This window comes from Camponotus floridanus, unplaced genomic scaffold, assembly GCF_003227725.1.
Source record: "Camponotus floridanus strain SB8 unplaced genomic scaffold, Cflo_v7.5 scaffold1, whole genome shotgun sequence".
In the NCBI taxonomy this organism is placed as follows: Eukaryota; Metazoa; Arthropoda; class Insecta; order Hymenoptera; family Formicidae; genus Camponotus; species Camponotus floridanus.
This window is the reverse complement of record NW_020229214.1, coordinates 9,768,365-9,788,303: the sequence shown is the minus strand read 5'-3', so window position 1 is coordinate 9,788,303 and position 19,939 is coordinate 9,768,365. Positions and strand designations below refer to the sequence as shown.

The window sequence follows — 19,939 nt, the reverse complement described above, 5'->3', positions numbered from 1 at the left end:
CAAAAAATATTCCTTTGGAATCGCATAAAGCGGCAGAATTCGTTCAACGACCGGATTCTCCTTTCGGCTACATCCTGCCCACCCACTATTCTTGCTAGTATCGATCTACTGTTTATAGGACAAAACGTAACCCTCATTCACGTGTAACACCTTCTCTCTCAACACCGCATGGAAAGTTGTTTGTATATTTCTTGTTATACGAATACACAAAATTGTACGTGTATAAAAATAAGGAAATTTGAATAACAAGATTATTAAACAAGCGTGCAATCTTGCGACTATAGAAGATGGATTATTCTAGATAAACTCAATCGCTTAAATTATACATAATTTATTCTAAAAATTTTTTTCACATACAAATATAAACTATATTACGTTATATATCCATCCACGACAAAATTATATTTAAAATGAGGGTAAATCTATCATTGAATATTAAATCCGATTATTTGTTTAAAATAAAAACGCGATATAACGATATCTTTTAATTAAATTATCCTTTAATTCTCTCTTTGTTTTATAAAGTTATAGTAATGATTCTTTTCTCTTTTTCCTTTTTGCAAAACTATAAAATTTTTATTTATTTCGGATAAATGTTTTTCCTACAAAAATATACGGAAAATATAGTAATTTGCTAAAACTGTGGTAGATATTACTAATACGTTAAATGACGTAAAGAGAAATTAGAAGGAAATTACAATAAATACATATTGACGGTTAATAGAAAATTGGGCGGTCAACTGGAATGACATGAATGACGGTACTATTGCAGTCGAGACGTGCGCGCACCACATCCGGCCTATAGCTAGTTCGTCGACTAAAGTCGTTCGACCTCTGGGATGTAATTTAATTCAAGGGTTGGATGAGTAAAGATAGATATAGATGCACGAAAATGGGAGACGAGGGTAGGTCGAGATAGGAGCGTGGTAAAAGGGACCGAATCGAGACGAGAGGTTGAATAGCGGGTGAAAAAGAGGAGCGTTAAGTGACATCGAAGGGAGGAGAGAGAAAACGTATGAAGGGAGTCGGAGATGGAAAAGAAGCGGTAAAAATTGCAGGGAAAGGAACGGCCCGCAGGCAACGGATGAACGGAGGCAAGATCGAAGATATCGAACGAAGCAGCGTCGGCGGGGAAACATCGAGGGTGGAAGATAATGTTTGGATTCGCGCTATCATCGAGGAAACGCTCGGTGATGTCGAAGATTGCGCGAGGAGATATTTCCCTCGGCCTCTCGGCACCTATCCTTTATCTTTCCGCGAGAGAAAAGGCCGAGATTCGAGCGGAGGAGTCGGTGAAGGACAGGCTTACTGAGAATATTTCAAGACGCGCGACAACGTTTCTATTTAAAAATCATCATCTAATTGAAGCCTCAAGGTTTATCTTCGCGTAATCAATATATAAGCTTTAATAAACGCGATAGAGGGGCAAATTAATACATCTCGTTGCACATGTCGAATAATAAGGATGATGATCCGACGATTCGTCATGCCTAATTAATGAGATACGAATACGAGTGCTGACTCGATCGTGTATCCTCATCGTGGCGTGACTGATGATTATTAAGTGAACGGTAGTAAATAAATCCGGGAAAAAAGCCTAATACTGATACGAATAAACCGTATATTAAAATTATACATCACTTTATTATATACTTTTCTTAATGAAATTTTCCCTTCCTCGAGATACAGATAATAAATAAAAGTCTAAAATAATAAAGATAATAAATGAAAGTTACTTCCGAGAATTTTCTAATTAAAGAGATTGCGATGTAACGCTATATAGTGCCGCTGACTGCAGAAACGTACTCGTATATCATCGTGGTAAACGACGCGTGTTACACAAAAAAATTCCGCTCCTTGCATTTACATCTGGGAAATGGAAACGCGATATTCGTGAGCGGAATATGAATTACGCGAGCGAAAAAGGTGATTTACAATTTATATTCTATAATTCTATATAATGCGTGCGCGATATATGTGTGCAAGTGTAACTGACATAACGTTCGTGGCAATGTCGATCGTGAAAAATTCCACGATTCGATTTAACGAAATATTGCATATCGCAACAATGAATGTAAAAATATTAACTTGATATTAATGGATTTAATGGAAAATTATTGGTGACCAAATTTTACAATCCATTCATCGCCAAAGTTTAAAAACGAACGTCCACTCTACGATAAGTGTCGCGATCGTTTGGTCTGCCGAGTATTTTTCCTTCGACACAGTTCTGGGCTTTCTGCCAGTTAGTCTAACAAAAAAAGCGGTTCTTGCATCTTTATTCTATCAATTCAACTGCAATAATTCTGACATAGAATATGCTTGCGCGCCCGCATGACCTTAATACTGCGACTGCATGTGATGCCCGCATAAATACTAACAGAATATATCTCAAAAAATAGATATTAAATATAAAAAAATATGAGAGAAGAAGATATTAAATCATTATCTTCTTTCCATGAATATATAAGTGGAGAATAGTATTAATGATGCGAAAATAATTTCGAAATATGATAAAATAAAAATATCGAATCACACGTGTTCCAGATAACTCCAAGAACTAAAATTATTCAGTGGTACAAATATTTCTGAAAATGCTGTTATTCAAGAGGATAATACCTCGTTTCGCAAGATATAATTTTCGCATATGTAACATAGATTTGCTCTTGTAAAACAATTTTTTGGAGGATAATCTCGACAATTGGAGTTGTGTCATCTTGAAAGTGACCGAATCGACATTGCGTTCGCCCGTTTGGAAAATCGCACAGCCTCCACCGACGATTGAAACCTCGTCTCGCACATAGTTTGATATAATCCTCATCGCGCTACTTACGCGCTTCCTACGTATTCAACAAATGCATTATGCGCATGAATCCCGACTACGGTGAAGCATCGTATACATTTGTGATTGCGCTATAAAGACGATATGCATAACGTCGCCTGTGTTTCAGTCGCCTGGGACAAACTGGCGTCGGTGATCGTAAATTTGCAAAACAGAAATGCATCGCAACTCTCTACGGCGACCTCGGGAAATGCATATATAAATGTAAGAGAAGGATGCGGCCAACTTGGAATTGAAAGAGTCGTGAATACGTATGCGAATCATATTTTTGTAAAATTCAAATTGGCATGAAAACACGATTTACGAGCTTCAAATACGAAGAGATGTAAATAATACAAATACGATAAATTTGTACTTTAACAAGACTCTTCCTAGGTACGATATCTGTACTTTGTCACAAAAAGTATTTTTACACATCATCTTTACGCATCTAATAATAAGTATACATGCATGCTACACGTGTGTATGTAATTGATTTTTGCTTAAATTTTTGAGCAAAATATCCGACATTGAAACGGTGTTATCAAACGCTTGTTGTCTTTAGCTTCCGGAATTTGTGAAGTAAAGAAAATTTGATAAAGTAAAGGAAAAGGAAGAGAGAGAGAGAGAGAGAGAAAGAGAGGAGCAAAAAGTTTGAGAAAAGTATAAGTGGTGTATAAACACGACGCAACGACATCGTAAACTTGCAAATATCCGACTCGAAAAGCAGAATCAAGGTAGTAAATTAATTTCCATCATTTTTTCCTGACACCTTTCGAACGTTATCGATCACTCGCGTATTCATCGATTAAAATTGCATATTGTTTTGAATACTCTTGTCTGGTAAATCGTAGAGATCTCGCAATAACGTTAATCGTTCTCTGACTCTTCCGATGATGCGGCGAATGCAATCCATTAAGCTTATATTGTTTGCGCGATAATTTTCCTCTTTCTTAAGTCTGTGCATTAAATAACAATAATTTGCCAGGAAATCTTATCGCAAATATATCTTATTGTTAAGAAAGTAGCAAAAATTGAAATTGACGATAATAAAAGTCGAATATAATTCTCCGACAAAATACAATATCGCTAAAAATGCCAACTTTCTTTTCGAAGTATGAAATTATCATTCATCAATCATTTTTAATAAAAATCCTCCAAATATACATAATTCTTTCCATCCCTAATAATTCTTGAAATTTATTTTATAATTAATTCTGTATGTAACGATATGTAATTAATTAACTGTATGTAACTAATATTTGTATGTAACGACGAATTGAATTTTATTGTTAAAATCAAGTTTATTCAAAGTAATTTTGCCTTATTCTGCGGTTGAATTGCACCAAATCAATTCAAGCCAACGACGTATTTTTGGCAGAGCTGCAGTAAACAACACACAATCACACTCTATATATATATATGTATATACATATGAAAATTCTGGCAGTCTCGAATACACTTTTGGTAAAATTATAATATAAAACATGTATCTCTTTAATGACCAGAAAGCGAAAAAGAGAAAAACAGAAGAAATGGCCTCGCACTGCAAATTGTTCGATGCGGATATCGTACATGTGTAGGTGTAACAAGACGACCCGTATTCGCAATTTCGCGTGGGCGTGTTAAAAAACGAATGATGTAAAGATCTTGCGATTCAGTACAAACGCAGTCTCGAGATGCGACCATTTGTGAGTGTCTAAAAATGAATTCAACTTATATACAGCTTAAATCAAACATACAATACACAATGAAACACAACAAAAACGACAGGAGCCTATTCAATAAATTGAAGAAATGGAGAAATGTCTCCATTTCATTATTCATAAGAGTAAATCCTTGATTAGCATCTTTACACGATTATTTTATTGAATCAAAATAAAAGAAAAGAGGTAATGAGAAAGGTAATGATCTGTGAAGCACGTCAATGTTAAGAACTAATAAACATATCACTTGTTTGAGGAAATTTTTTACAAAATTTCCAAGTTTTTTGTAAAAGGTAATATTAAAAAAATATTTCACATAAATTGCTAAATAATTACTGTATTATAAATTCGATCCCTTATTTCAGCATTTTATTTTCAATTGTAATGTTCCAGAAAAATTTTTCCTTCCATTGCTTTTTCTCGTGCTTTTACGTCTTTGAATAATATAATAGTCTTCAAATATAGTACGAGTGTAAAAAGTAAACGAAGCAAGTGTCACCCCAAAAATGCAATCAGTCCGACCTCGCTCCAAGGTCCGCTTAACTTGAATTCGATTCAACGCGAATTCTTCGGAAGTTTATCGCTTGGTCGAGACCATGAGCCGGTGGTTGCAAGAGCTTTATTAAAATATTTCCCCTCTTCCTATTCTCTTCCCATTCTCTCTCTCTCTCTCTTGAAAGCTTTTGCATACCCAATAACACAAATACGTAGAATGCCACTGAGATCGTAACCAAATTGATGTGATCTCTATAAAAGAGCTCATTAAGAGAATCATTAACGTTCAACGCGCTGTAGAAGAACGCGTAGAAAAGTTAAGCGGATGAGAGAAAAAGAACAGAGGGAAAGAGAAGGAGAGAAACAAAGAATATATAGGAAAAGGAAAAATCTCTTTCATAAAAAACTAGTAACAAACGCAAATAATAAAACCAGAGAAAATCTGACAATATCGCAAAGTCATGTCGCTTTATGATCAACTAGTATTTGAGCGATTTTTTCTTTTCTTTATTATCCGGCAAAAATGATAAAATACGAAACTTGACAATATAATTTCAACGGTGGATAATTTACCGACGTAAGCTGTAGTCAGAGATATATCAGATTTTGCTTGCTATAAAGAAGGTCTCGCAAGGAATACTGGCGCCCACTAGGCGATCATCATGAGCAACCTCAACGCATTATTGATTTTTAGTAGACCGTGCAAGATGTAATTTAAAGCGCAAACGATGCATGCGATTTAAATAAAAATTTCAACAACGCAAAAGTATATATTTTCTTATAAATAATATATCGCCCACAACAAAAGAATAATAGGAAATTAAAAGTATAGAATTCATTGCATCTCTATCACACGTAACTGTTTTCTTTTTTTCAATTTCAATTTTAATAAAATATAGGAAAAAATGATGTATACGTGTGTATGACCTAATAAATGAAATAATAATTGAAGCTAATGGTAAATATAATAATAATAATTAAAACTTGAGCGTTATCATTTTGTGAGCGCGATATGCGCATGTTATTAAATTTTCACATAAATATTAAGTCCAAATATTTAATTAAAATGTTAATTATACAAGAGATTTATAAAATGATCATTTATATAGTAAAAAAGATATTTTTTGCATGTTTTATTGGCCGCTATTATTATAAATATAATAATGAAGGATATAAGTGACTATGAATGTAACATTCATTAATATATTAATTATTGTAACATAAATGCGTATGGGTACATTTGATCCATACATATCGATTGTCATTTATGTAATTACATTAGTGATTTATAAATGTTGAATAATCCATAAACATATTTAATAACATGCAAGCTTTTTCGCGTTATTAAAAATAAGCTTGAAATTGAAAGATGAAAAATATGACGTAGCTGATTTTATCATTTTATAAATAACCAAAAAATAGATATAATTTATGTGCGCACTTTTATCATTATTAAAAATTATGGTAAATATTATTATAATTTATTATTATATATATGTATAATTTATTTTATATGAAATTTAGTTTGTATGTATTTGGAAGTATCCAAAGTTAGTTAGCGCTTGATTGTCAGAATTTTATTACGAGAAAATAATTATAGTGAAACCTCGATAATTGCAATCGCATTATATCGTTTAATTATATTATAGTATCAAGATAATATTAAAAATGTCTGATGGTAAATCGATATTTCGTGCATTAAATTGGCTGCCACCAATTGCGAAGCATTCTCGACATTGCGCAATGTAACATCTCGATATTTCATATTACTTGGCTTTTCCGGAAATAAAGTTTTCGTTTTAGTTTTCAGGATTTCATTACTAGAAGAGATATCGTATTTCCGATATCTATATCACAAACCAACGATATATTCAATCTCCTAACTCAACTCTCAACATTTGTTTTCGCGTATTTTTAGCTAACCTCGATGGTTATAATCGCGTTAACTTGTGTCAATTAAAATTTAGCGATATAAAAAAGGAAAATGTCATTTGCTTGGAAAATTAATGCGTTGTACATCAAGTTGACTGCGGTTAATTGGAGCAACTCGATGACTCTCAGCGTAACGTCTCAACGGCACTTTCCTACAATTATCAAAGTCCTATTATAATTTGCTTTGTCCTACTATAATGCTTTGTAACCAACTACAGGAAGATCACGAACATCATTAGCGCGTGCGGCAAGTTTTATTTTTATTGCGCGATATTATGTATACGTACTATTAAGTCGAAATAAAAATTCTTTCATCTATAAAGTTTTCGGACACGACGTAGGAAATTGCACGCTCGCAACTCACGACTATCGATAAAAGTAGTATTTGTGGTCGAAAAACATCTCCAGATATAATTAGGTGGGTGGATACTTAAATTGAAAATATAGAGATGAATCAAGAGAGTTTTGCAATATGTAATATCGAAATCCTTAATTATTAACTTAAACGACAAAAATTATGTTGTCATACTAATTTGGTTTTACTCCTGGGAAAAAAAGTTTTTAAAAAATAATTTAAAATCTCAAAACAAATACAAGAAAGTGTATCATGTAGATATAAATTCTTTGTATCAATTTTAGCAACATTTTTTGAATTTAGATTTGCATCAAAAAATTAATAAGAATTGGCACGATTCTATTAGTTGAATTTCAAAGTACTTTCTTTCTTTTGATTCTTATGAATATATTTTTCGTTGAATAAAGTTGAACGACGCAAGAAATGTATTTTTATATCTTTTATGCTAGACCTCGAGAATAAAGCGGTTCTTTTAACAGATTTGAAGGGATTATCTAATTGAGATATAAATAGAGCTCGCGATAATTTAATTTGTTACATTTTCTAAAGTACAGTCACTGTATTTAATATTATTAATTACTTATAATTAAAAGCGTATAATTACGAGGAAAAACAGAGAAAAATAACGTTGTTTCTATCGAAAATATAATATATATTTCGCTGAATGTAATGTAATAATATACAATATATCAAAGTTTTACGACAATTAACACAAATAAACAGATTATTTCGCGTATGATTGCTCATTTTGTTCGTCAACCAATACAAAATGATGAAATACATTGCTTTAAAGAACTCTGATCGAAAGAGTGATTGCTTCATCGAAACAAGCAAATGGATAGAATAATCGATCTAATCTCACAAAAAGGAATATCCATGTTCGATGCCCACGATATTTTCGATAAAAATTGATGTATCAATTGACCATCTATTTTGACGCGAGAAAATATTACTCGATCATAAGGATTTTACGATGATTCTCTTCAATCCCCTGCGAAAGCGTTTTGCTAGAGGTAATCTTCAATCGAAACTTATTTTCTGCAGTCGTGTAAAATTCATTTTTGGAACAATCGCAGAGCAGTCTTTGTTCAACGGCGTACGCGATGTAATTTGATTTACGTATGCAACATGTAATTTAATTTACGTATGCAAAATCATAAGAGCAAGTTAATTTCCAAACAAATTTTTACGGACGGTTGCAACGTTCCGAATTCATTGCTGATTGGTACGAGTCGATCGAATAAGCCCGAAAATTCAATCATCCGACCATCCAATAACTTTCTCACGATCGCCACTGCTTTCAACGATCTCATTTGCAAGTCTAAAATTTCTTAACCACAAGCAGGAACAATTGAAATGTTGTGTGTTTATTTGGATGTGTGTGTGTGTGTGTGTGTGTGTGTGTGTGTGTGTATGTGTGTGTGTTCACATATTGCACATATATATATATATATATATATATATATATATATACACACAAGTATACAAGAGAAATCGATTTCTCATTACTCAAAAACCAATACTGTAAAAATATCATGTTTTTTGTAAAAATATCGACGACATAGTTTCGAAGCTTATAAATGTAATATATTCTACAAAAATTGCGGAATATGGGACGCTATACGCGTTGAAAAATTGCCTGTTTTTAATTCCTATTTTTCGATTTGTTGAAAAAATATTCAAGCCAAAAGAACTTACCTAGATTAAGATTAAAGGCTAGAGATATCGAGATGCTCGAGACGTTGAAATAAAAACAATGAGAACCTTCGTATTACGCTGTCACGTAGGTAGATGGAACATGACGGCAAAAAGGATTCGTCGAAACGGAATAATTCTCTTGAGGAGAAGAACATCTATCTTGCGCTTAAAAATCTTCTCAGGAAGCGTAGGACACGAGGAAAAAAGAGGAAGAAAGAAAAGGCGGAAAATTTCAACTCTATTAGACGCATAATAACGATTCAAGAGAGATCATCGATTCACTATTCAGAAAATAAGAACAGCGTCCGAAATAAATCCTCTTACCTTGTACATGCCTGTCCTTATCCATTTCCTTCGTGAAATGAGAGACAAGCGCACCACTATCTCTCCGGATCACTGCATCACGAAACTTTCCAACTTTGACCGAGCTTGGGCTGCAGCACGTGTATTGACTTTAACGATTTTTCGAAAGGTGTGCGCATCTGTCGCGAGCGAAACAATCACTGATGCAACTCGTAAAAAGAACCAGTGCACAATAATGCGGCGATAGAACTTTGGATTAAACTGATCGGTCGTTCTCTCTCGAATTATTTAAATCCGAAATCGATGCGGAACCAACCGCGAAAGAATGGAAAAAAAAGAATTCTCAACCAATGTACGCTATCGATTCGCACTAATATTCGTCTCTATACTCGATAGATGACACAATACGATAGATCTCGCACAAAGAAGCTCGCAATAAATTGAAAAACAGTTGGAAAGTTCACTCGTTCTATGCGATGATCGAATCGCGATTACACGAACAACTTTGATGCGCAATGATATTAGTTTTTTCAAGGAATAAATGCATCCATCTTTTATACATCAATATGATTTCCCAATATGATTTGTACCTAAATTAGAAATGAAACTTTTAATATTTGTCTCAATCCTTACGCGTTATGTACATCAAGCGCAATAAAGTATAAAACCTTGATGTTTGTGTAATACACAAATATTTTATTTCAATAATTATTTTTAATAAAAAAAGTGACTTTTGCAAAATATTGAAAATATTTTTAGATTATTTTTGGTCAACACATAATTTAACGTCAATTGAAATTGAAATGAAATGACAAAAAACCACAAGTGTTATAAGGATCGGAAACTGCATTCGAAAGTTAATATTCTCATTTTATATCACATCAGAATAAATTATTAATAATGTGAGAAATGTTGCTTTGATCGGTATTTCTGCCTACTATAAGAGTTGGGAAACAGTTGCAGATCATTAAGGGAAAGCTGGGAAGACCGAATCAAATTGGAATCTGCCCGAGGGAATGGTTATACGATGAAAGTGGAAGATATTCGTGATTGGAAACGTGCGTTTGGTGTTTTCGGTAAAAAATTGTAAAAAGAATCATGTAATCATCGAGAAATATATATCATTTTCGCCGCTTTTAGCCATTATTTATCAAGATTTATAAAAATGTCTACATTTTAAAAATATTTTCTCATTGCATATAAACATATTTCCATAGATTTAAATTTTAATACAAAAGTAAATAAATTTTTAAATTCAAGAGCATTATATATTCTATAGAATTGATGAAAAATACAAAAAGAAATTAATCGTTAATCAAGGATTTAAGATACGAAATTAGAATTTTTTCCTTTAAAAAATTTGATCCACTCGCAAAATAAAAGATGATATAAGTTATTTAATAGATGAATTAAGTGAATTAAAAGTGGAACTTTAATTAAAAGCAATAAAATCAAAAAGAGAAATTACATGTGAGCTCTTATGTTACAATTGACAAGCTCTCTCATAATATGCGATCCTTTTAAAGGCATATCTATACATATCATCAACCATTTCATCGCTTAAAACGCGCAATTCTGGAAATGCTGCAAAAGAAAGATTTGCAAAACAGAGCCAAAAACGAAATGCGCATTAATTATACAAAATCACACGGAAATATCACAAACTCGTGAGCGCTTTTAAATATTTAATGGTCTATAATTTTTTAATTAAAACTATTAAACAAAAATTCTCTCTAAAATTTTCACGATTAAAAAAACAAAAATGCGAGGAAAAAACAATGCGCGTCGATCAAATACGTATTTATAAATTACTCTTTTATCGAAAATAGAAAAAATGCATCGCCGAAATGTGTGATTCGCTAAATAGAAATAAAATCGTTTGTCGAATTTGTTTCTTGTTTAAAATTGTTTTATGTGTTATAACCATTAAGAGAGCATCATGATAAAAAAGAAAAGCAATCAGTCAACCGGAGAACAAATTACAAGTATAAAGTTGCGAAAAGGTGTCAAATTGACGATTCACACACACGAGACTCGAGGGGAGAAGACGTTCATGATCGGCATTTCAATTTTCCCGACGTGTAAATTCGAACCGGGGGGAATAAGGGAAAAAAAAGAGAGGCGAGAGAAAAGGAAGGAGGGATGAAAAGGGAAGAAGATTACAAAGACAATAAAACACAAGAGTCACCGGTTTTTTCCTTTCTCACTCGATGAAACAGAAAGCTTACGTCCACGCCGGGACGAAGGAAAAAGGGCGAGGGAAAAGGGAAGCTAGTGGGGAGAGAGAAAAAGCGTAAGAGAAGAGAAGCGCGAGTACACTTCGCACGCGGCTACACGCAGGCAGAAGGCAGAAAGCGACGAGGCAAGGGCGGCGCGAGGATGACGAGGGGTCGAAGCATCGAACGCGCGCGACGAGACGACGGTGGACGGTGGTCATCCGGATTGCGGGATGACGCGCGGGATGCTATATCTCCTGAGGATGAGAGTGCGGTGGGACCACACACTGGCACTCTCATACCCCGACCTACGACGTCGAGGTGGATAGGTAGGTGCACTTCGACGGACTGGCGCTGGGCTACTGACGGCCCCGTGTCCGTGAGTGAGCGAACGCGGCGCGCCGCGACGCCGACGACGACGACGACGACGAATCCCGCGAAAATCTGATATGCGTGCGCAACGACAGAATGCGCGAATCTCTCCAAAGATCACCGGGTTACGAACCGCGCGTCGAGATCCTCGCGGGAAAAGAAACGGGGTACGTTTTTTCCAGAGCGCCGGAAGCGAACTGTACCCCGGTGGCAGCGTTGCGTCTCTTTTTTTTGCAGCTACCTCGAGAGGAGAGAGGATTATAGAGGCTAAATATAAAGGGAACGCGGAACGGGCGAGGGATGATTTAAATCGTTGATGCGCACACACGGATGCGAAAGATGATGTATAATGTAGCGGTATCGCAAGGAAACGAATTTATTTAAAACTATCATACAAATAGAATACGACGATATTTTTGCTGTTAGGGATAAAAATCCGATACGTGTGCATCTTGAAAAATTGTTTCAATTATTAATATATAATTATCTTAGAAATTTATTAAAATGTAAATATACGTTTGATTACATCATAAAGAAAAGTCACTGAGAATAAATTTACTTATCTAAAGTCTCAATTACTCTACGTGATGCAACAACGAGATAAAGATAGATAATATATTAAATGGAGTTTGGAGCTCAAAAATGAAATAATAAGGAAATGGCACAATCTATGATATAAAAATAATAATAAACTATCGGAGAGTAAACCGCAATCGGGTTTTTCAGGTCAAGAAGAAAGTACGAAGAGAGAGAGAGAGAGAGAGAGAGAGAGAGAGAGAGAGAGAGAAGCCTTTCAGGTCAAAATAATATTGGGAGAAAATTGCGTTAACTTTTGAAGAAAAGGATGATTAGCATAACAAGTTCAAAGTTTTCTTCTCTCTTTCCTTATTCCAATGCGCTTCCAATATCTTTGCATCTATATATAAAGCTTTCCCAAAAGTCCTTGCTATCCAGTCTAGCAATTGTACATACATAATTGTAAATCGGCAAATTTCACTCGCTTGTGCGTGATTCAGAAAATATAGCAATCTTTATACTTGATATCGATCAGGAAATATCGATTCTGCAAATTAAACACATCTATCTGATTTCTCGTAAAAATTGAGATCGTGTTTATTCTAGCGAGGTATCGTGTAGAATAAACCATCCATCGTCGCTGTCACGCTTCAAGACGTAGCTTTCACGATGAAATAATCTTGGTCTTGCGATTCTGTGTGCCAACACGATCGGCGCGTTTTAACATAATTTAGATTCGCGCGTTTATTCGTCGTCGTCGCACGGATTTCAGAGCGCGATTCTCTCTCGCAACGAGTGAGCCGAAGACTTCGAGCGTTAAAATCAGCAGGATAGGAAGAAATACAGAGAGGGTGACAGGCACAGGGACCCTAGATATTAATACGTGTATGGTGTCGGTTCACTTTGTCGATCAACGACGTGTAAGATCGGCTCTGCCGGAGTGATACGCTCCCCGCGCCGTACCGCTGATACTTTGTCCTCGTTGCAAGGTGAAATGCTAACTAAAGGGGATGTTTTAATGGCAAAGATAATAATATGCCTGGACGCGATAGAGCTATTCCTAGACTGGCAGAGATATTCTACCATGGTGACACGCGTCGTTTGCTATCTACGATGCTTGATCCGAAGAAGAAAGCACTCTCTCTCCCTTCCTTCCTGCCTCCCTCTATTCCTTCATCTTCTCCCTTTTTCTTTATCGTCGTCATAATCTTGTCAGTACTCTTATACGCTGCAATGAAGAAAATACTATTCGAATACATTTAATAAGAAACATTTCAAACATCACCAATTGTAACTGCCCAATATATAGTATTATCATACATATTTCCAATCCATTAAATCCATTAAATCTAATTGGTGCACAAAATGACGTGAGATATACGTAAAAATATTTGTAACAAATTTGATTTTTTTTCTTCATTTAAATGTTATTACATTTTGCAAGATGTAGATAGTGTGCGTCAGTTTTACTTATTTTTTACTAATGTTTAAAAAAATTAGGCTTAGCATTAGAAGCTTAGGAATAAAATTTGTAAAAGAATGGAATTTAAAAAATTTCCAGAATCCTTTAATTAAATCACTAAAATTACTACCCACAATTGAACGTTAACCGTAACGAATGAGATTCATTGAATATGAATGAAATGAAAAACTCCCGTTTATGTTTTACGTAATAAAACGATATTTCATCTATCTCGAGGCGAGTGATATCGACACATCTGACGTAACATATTGCGCATATTATATGTGCAGAACGATATTTCAGCGATTTCTTGGCTACTTAAACGAACATTCATTTGCATTTTTTTTTACAAAATTCATCAAATTATCATATACTCCATAAATATGATTCCGAAAAAGGCCAAGATTGATGAGTCTCTATATAAAAACTAATCTATGCATCATAAAAATTACACATGTACAAAACACGCGCATATAAAAAGTCGCAAACGAAGCGGATTAAAACTACCTATTACACACAACGCATATTACACATACACATGCAACATAATATTACATACATATAGCGTTACTTTTTTATACATATATATATCGATTTTTTTAGTGATCAAAGCTATTCATATCGCAAGAGACGACTCTTTAAAGACTCTTTAGACTCTTTAGACTCTTTAGACTCTATAGACGATCTATAATTCGCAACAAAATCCAAGACAGAATTTTATTTATAATTTTATCCATTACATTTTTTAATTACATTTTACATTTTTTAATTAATTATATTTTTTAATTATATACACGTATCTTGATATATATTTTGATTTGTATTTTATGCGTTTAAATGTTTTCTGCAATACACGACACATGAAATTAATAAATAGAATTATATCTTAAATTTTATTGCATTTATAAATTATCTAAAGAGGAAGAGACAAGAGAGGGAGAAAAAGAATTTCACGAAAGTTAAAAATGAGTCGAGTAAAAAATAAATGCAAAATATTGCAAGAAAATTTGTGCTAAATTACTGATCCCTTGTTCAATTTTATGTCCGAAAAATTTCTATATATATCGATGTGACGTCAGAAGTTGCCCACGTGCCCTGGCACACATATTACATTGCATACCCTAATTATTCGATCTACGATGCATTTTCAGTTCATTGAATCTCAAAGAATTTCTTTTCGTTGTACCTTAATCGATTCTCTCTCTCTCTCTCTCTCTCTTTCTCTCTCTCTCTCTCTCTCCCTCTCTCTCCCTCCCTCCCTCTCTCTCTCTCTCTATCGAGAAGAGAGAATCGAGCATAGCGAATTGTTCATTTTTCACAAGAAGGTGGTGAGAACATTTTAAAAACATTTAATTAAAATCGACATTCGTACAATCATGGGATCCCATGATGGGAAGACAACGAGCCAATTTAAAATTGCGCAAAAATTTATTTAAAACGCTAAATTAATATTTTGCAGCGCAATATATAAAAATAACATGATACAAGAGTATCATCTTCTTTGTCGAGCCCTCCATTTTCGATGACATGCAATTAATATCTCGCGAGAGTCAAGCAAAGTACTTTTAACCAGCTTTCTACGTAGATATATGACGCTTTTTAAAACGCAGAGAATTTACGGAACTAGGGACGAAGCAGCAGACATTTAGTGTCGGAATAATAAACTCGTACATCACTACAGAGAGGATTACCGTCTTTCAGCTAACAATTTATGACAAGAGCACGATTCACATGGAACGACATATAAATCATATATATACAATTGTTACAAGAAAAAAGGGATAAGCCAATGAGATATCTCGCGCATTTTATCCTATGAATAGCATTTCTCTCATGACGAGAAAGCAGTGGTCCAAGCAGCGGACGAAATAAGCGTGATGCTTGCCGAAAGAAAAATACGAATGTAAAAACACCCTTATCCTCAACCGATTCAAACATGAGAAACTTTTTTATATGCATGAGGTATTGTATAAAAAAAGAGGGGATTATGCGAATACGCTTGATTGCTATACTAAGCATGATTACATTTAAATATCTTCTAGTCTAGTACTTTACATACAATATGTTAAATTTGTATATTCTGATTTTAAGAAAAAACATTTGTACATAAATATATATATATATATATATATATATATATTTTTTTTTTTTCTATTATATTATAATTTCTATTATAATTTCTATTATAATTTATATTGATAATTTACTAATTATTATTAGTAATTATTATATGAATGAATCATTATAATCGATATTAATACAAGTATAACAAAATTTTTGACCAGCATCCATCAAGTACAAATTGATGGACTAAAAGCACAAGCCCAGAACCATCATAATGATAAAAGTATGACGAAATCGGATCGATCAAATGGATTGTGATTTGACGTGTTTAGAAAAATTCCGAGTACTTTCTCGAAAAGTAGGACGAGCGGCAAAATTAGCAGAAAGTGCACAGCGCATTACCAGCAATTTGACAATTCAATGTCAAAAGTTTGACAATTTGATATCGAACGAGAAAAGTATCGTTCGCCGCAACTGACGAAAACTGAAAAGCAAGCGCACGAATGATTTAAGATTGCCATTTATTATAAAAAAGAAAAGGAGGGAACGATCGAGAATGGCCTCCGCCTTCCTCCATAAGAACCGTTCATTATTCTCCCTTATATTGAGAATTCCTGCGAACCGATTAACAAATACCTTTCGATGCCTGGTTCTCTTTCGTTACCCATCGCCTTTTCATCTCTTCGATCATTCTCGCGCGATCTCCCTTTCCCTCTCTTTCTCTCTCTCTTTGTCATTTTGGATTCTCCGCCTCCGTTCGACGTTTTCTACCGAGATATTAGAGTCTGAGCGAGAACCTCGAAGGATCCGATCGAAGAACGTCTCTATTGGTATTCCTAATAGCGAGAAAGGATGTCGGGTTAACATCGTTTAAAAGCACAGGCCTGTCGCCTATTAATGCGCCCGGTAGCTCTTCGACAAATCTCATCAACGATTCTATTTTCGATCCCATAAGCGATGGCATCGAACAGAAGCGCTCTATAACGAGTCGGTCCGTCGTTATTCGACATAAAACAAGTTTCGCATCAACGGGTAAATAACGGAAACACAACGTGCGGGCATAATTTCCGAAATCGATTTATGCTGAAACGCGCAAAAGTTCGTTTCACGTGCTATCTGAATATATAGGATTTGGCTATGGGACGTGCAAATTGATCAAAATCAGGCAACTAATAAGGCGACCGATATTTCACGCGCCTCGTTAAATGTAACATTTTAATACTCGTATAAACGAATGGCAAATTGCTGATTAAAAATTTATAAACCGAATAATCCAGGAATTAAAGAGAAAGAGAAATCGAAATTGTCGTTTAAAATACCGTTTAAAATCAAAATACTAATCCCGATTTCAACGGTTTTTTATGATGTATTCATAATGAATGACTTTTATGTTCAAAAAGAGATAATGCCTTTTAAATCGAGAGAATGTAACATCGATTTAACGAAAAAAATCTCGCTATCGCAAAGATATTACCACAGTAATTTTCCACGTAATACATTTTCAACGCTATACGAAATAATATAAATGCTCTGAAATAATTTAAATAGTACACGCATGCACGAAAGAAGAGTAATATTCATTAATTTCTCAAGCATGTAAAAATACAACAATACAAAATGTATTTTTCAAACTTTTTGACAGAATTGTTCTTTGGTTACATATAAATCAATTGGAAATTCTGACTCTAAATCTTGTTTAGGATCTTATTTAAGGAAACACAAGATCGGTTTCAGATATTCAAGACGTTCACGTATATTTCAAATACGACAGCATACGGTTCTTTGTTGACAAGTAAATTTCCTATCATCTGGGACCGCAATAACTTATCCATGGACAAACTACGTTTCTGTCGGCGGTGTTCTAACGTTAATTAAATCACCGCGCTAATCTCACCGGGGAGTAAACCGGTGAGCGGAGTCGAGACGAAGGTAAACTGGTCAGTAGAAGTTTGTTACAAGGTAAACATTGCTGCAACGCTTAATTGCCGTCATAATTCGAGATAGCTTAAGCCCCGCCGCGGGGATACGATCGTTATTCCGAGATGATAACCATTAATATGAAAATCAATTTAACTCTCGAACAATTTTTTCAAAAAACGGCTTATATCCTTCTATGTAATATTTGTAAAAATGTATATTTTAAAAATGTGCGCTATGCATGTTTGCTTTTTTTTCATCTCACGTTTTCTTTGTTAAAAAAATATAAAACCATATAACCCCACGATCTAATAAATCTAATAAATCTAATAAATGTAATAATTTTATAATCTGAAAGAATTGTGTGATTTGATAAAGATAATTATAAAAGATAAATTTTATAAATAACGCGATTGTTATTTTATTTCATTATAATAAATGATAATTTGCGCGAAAATAACAAACTTTATTTTATCATTCCACAAGCAATAAAATATATGTCGTTTTTTTTACGTTAATATACATAAGCGATTATAAATCAATATTTGTTATTTTATATTTTCGCACAATGCGAAATTGTGAAAAAATATTTGTTAATATTAAAACATTCCATTTAGCGAAAAGTAAAAGAATAATGAAATGAAATATCGCACGACAATGTTAGCTTCAAATACAAAACAAAAGCAGTTCCCTATCCACAGATTATAAAATAAGGATTTCGTACGAGAAAAGTGTTGGCAACGCAGTTTCCATTATAAGTATCTTTCAGCTCTGAAATTAAGCTTATTATGTAATGTACTTTAATCAGCTTTATTTATACTATCCAAAAATATGTTGTTTGTACGTATTATTTTATCTCATAAAAGATTTTTGCTGGAATACATCTCGTTTTATTTTTCCTGTAAAAGCATTTTTACAAAAAATTTGAAAAATCTCTAAAAAATACAAGATATCCACAAATATTGTATATTTCTAGAAGCCAATAAAAAAAAAATTCATCGTCGCCCCCGATACAAAATTTCAAGCGTTACGCTCGAGATCGTTGTCGATGAAATACGAATAAAGGTAAATGGAAAAAAGTGTTGTGATATCGGGTAAATAAACAAACTGCATGTATAATAAATAAATAGATTTACTTACCAGGTGTTACACCGGTGCTACCGCCCGGCCAGATCCGCCAGCTGTTCCATCGGCGCCAACTTCTCGGCGATTTCTGACATCGGTTCACTTCCTCCATCCAGATAACTCACACACGATACGAATATGCGAAGAGAAGATAATTACGATCGCGTTACGTAACAATCTTTAAAGCGGTAAGCGTCTTTTCTTCAACCTAATTTACTATAGTCTATCGCGTTCTCCAATTTCACAGCGTAATGCTACAAACGCTTGACGTTTTGCTCGACGCGCTGTATACGCCATGTTTACGCGCGTGTTTTCCTTCTAATGAAAATAGTACATGCACCGGAATAGAAAACGAACGAGATACTGTCGCTGGGATAATGTCGTCGTAGTCGTAGTGGGAAATGGATAAACGACCATTTCACGAGAGAACGTTGTCTGTACATTCAATCGTGCGCTTGGACTATAAGCTATAACTAATCGTCATCGTATATTAATTTGCCGCGCAATATGCTGTACATTTAGCTGTATATTTAGCTGCGTGAAATGAAACGATACGAATAAAAATGGGCACTTACTCTTATTTTCGACGATTTTACAACACTTTTATACGCGAGTTAATTTGTACAAAATAAAAAATATAAATGTCGCGGATACAATTAAATTAATACATTTTTTATATTATTCTCGTGAAACTTAATTCGTTTTGTAAATTTCCACGCGATTTTATAATATCCGTCAAAATTTGTTTCTGAGAAAATGAATTGAAAAGTATGCAAAATTAAGGGAAAAAGATGTAGGAGACAGATCGACTCGCTGTTTCGGCAAAATCGCAAACTCGAATTAGATTCAAATTAATTCACTCGATACGGTAAACATATGTTCTCGAAACGGGCACGATTAGGAGATTAAATAAAGCGGGTTTGTTTACGATCAATAATAGCGATGCAGCGATATGAT

General features: G+C 34.1%; 1 protein-coding gene across 4 annotated transcripts in view; it reads right to left on the bottom strand.

The window, feature by feature from the left end:
• Positions 1 to 19,939, bottom strand: part of LOC105249647 (calcium/calmodulin-dependent 3',5'-cyclic nucleotide phosphodiesterase 1) — a 95,601-nt gene that overhangs the window by 74,416 nt on the left and 1,246 nt on the right. The window contains exons 1-2 of one of the 4 annotated variants that reach the window (XM_020027046.2): positions 11,499 to 12,085; positions 9,332 to 9,900 (exon numbers count right to left, since the gene is read on the bottom strand). In XM_020027046.2, the coding sequence (XP_019882605.1) occupies positions 9,332 to 9,356 (25 nt within the window). In that variant the 5' untranslated portion in view covers positions 9,357 to 9,900; positions 11,499 to 12,085. Of the gene's footprint in view, positions 1 to 9,331; positions 9,901 to 11,498; positions 12,086 to 18,997; positions 19,456 to 19,939 lie in introns of those variants that run through there. The other 3 variants (XM_011255268.3, XM_011255265.3, XM_011255264.3) reach the window with 3 other exon arrangements.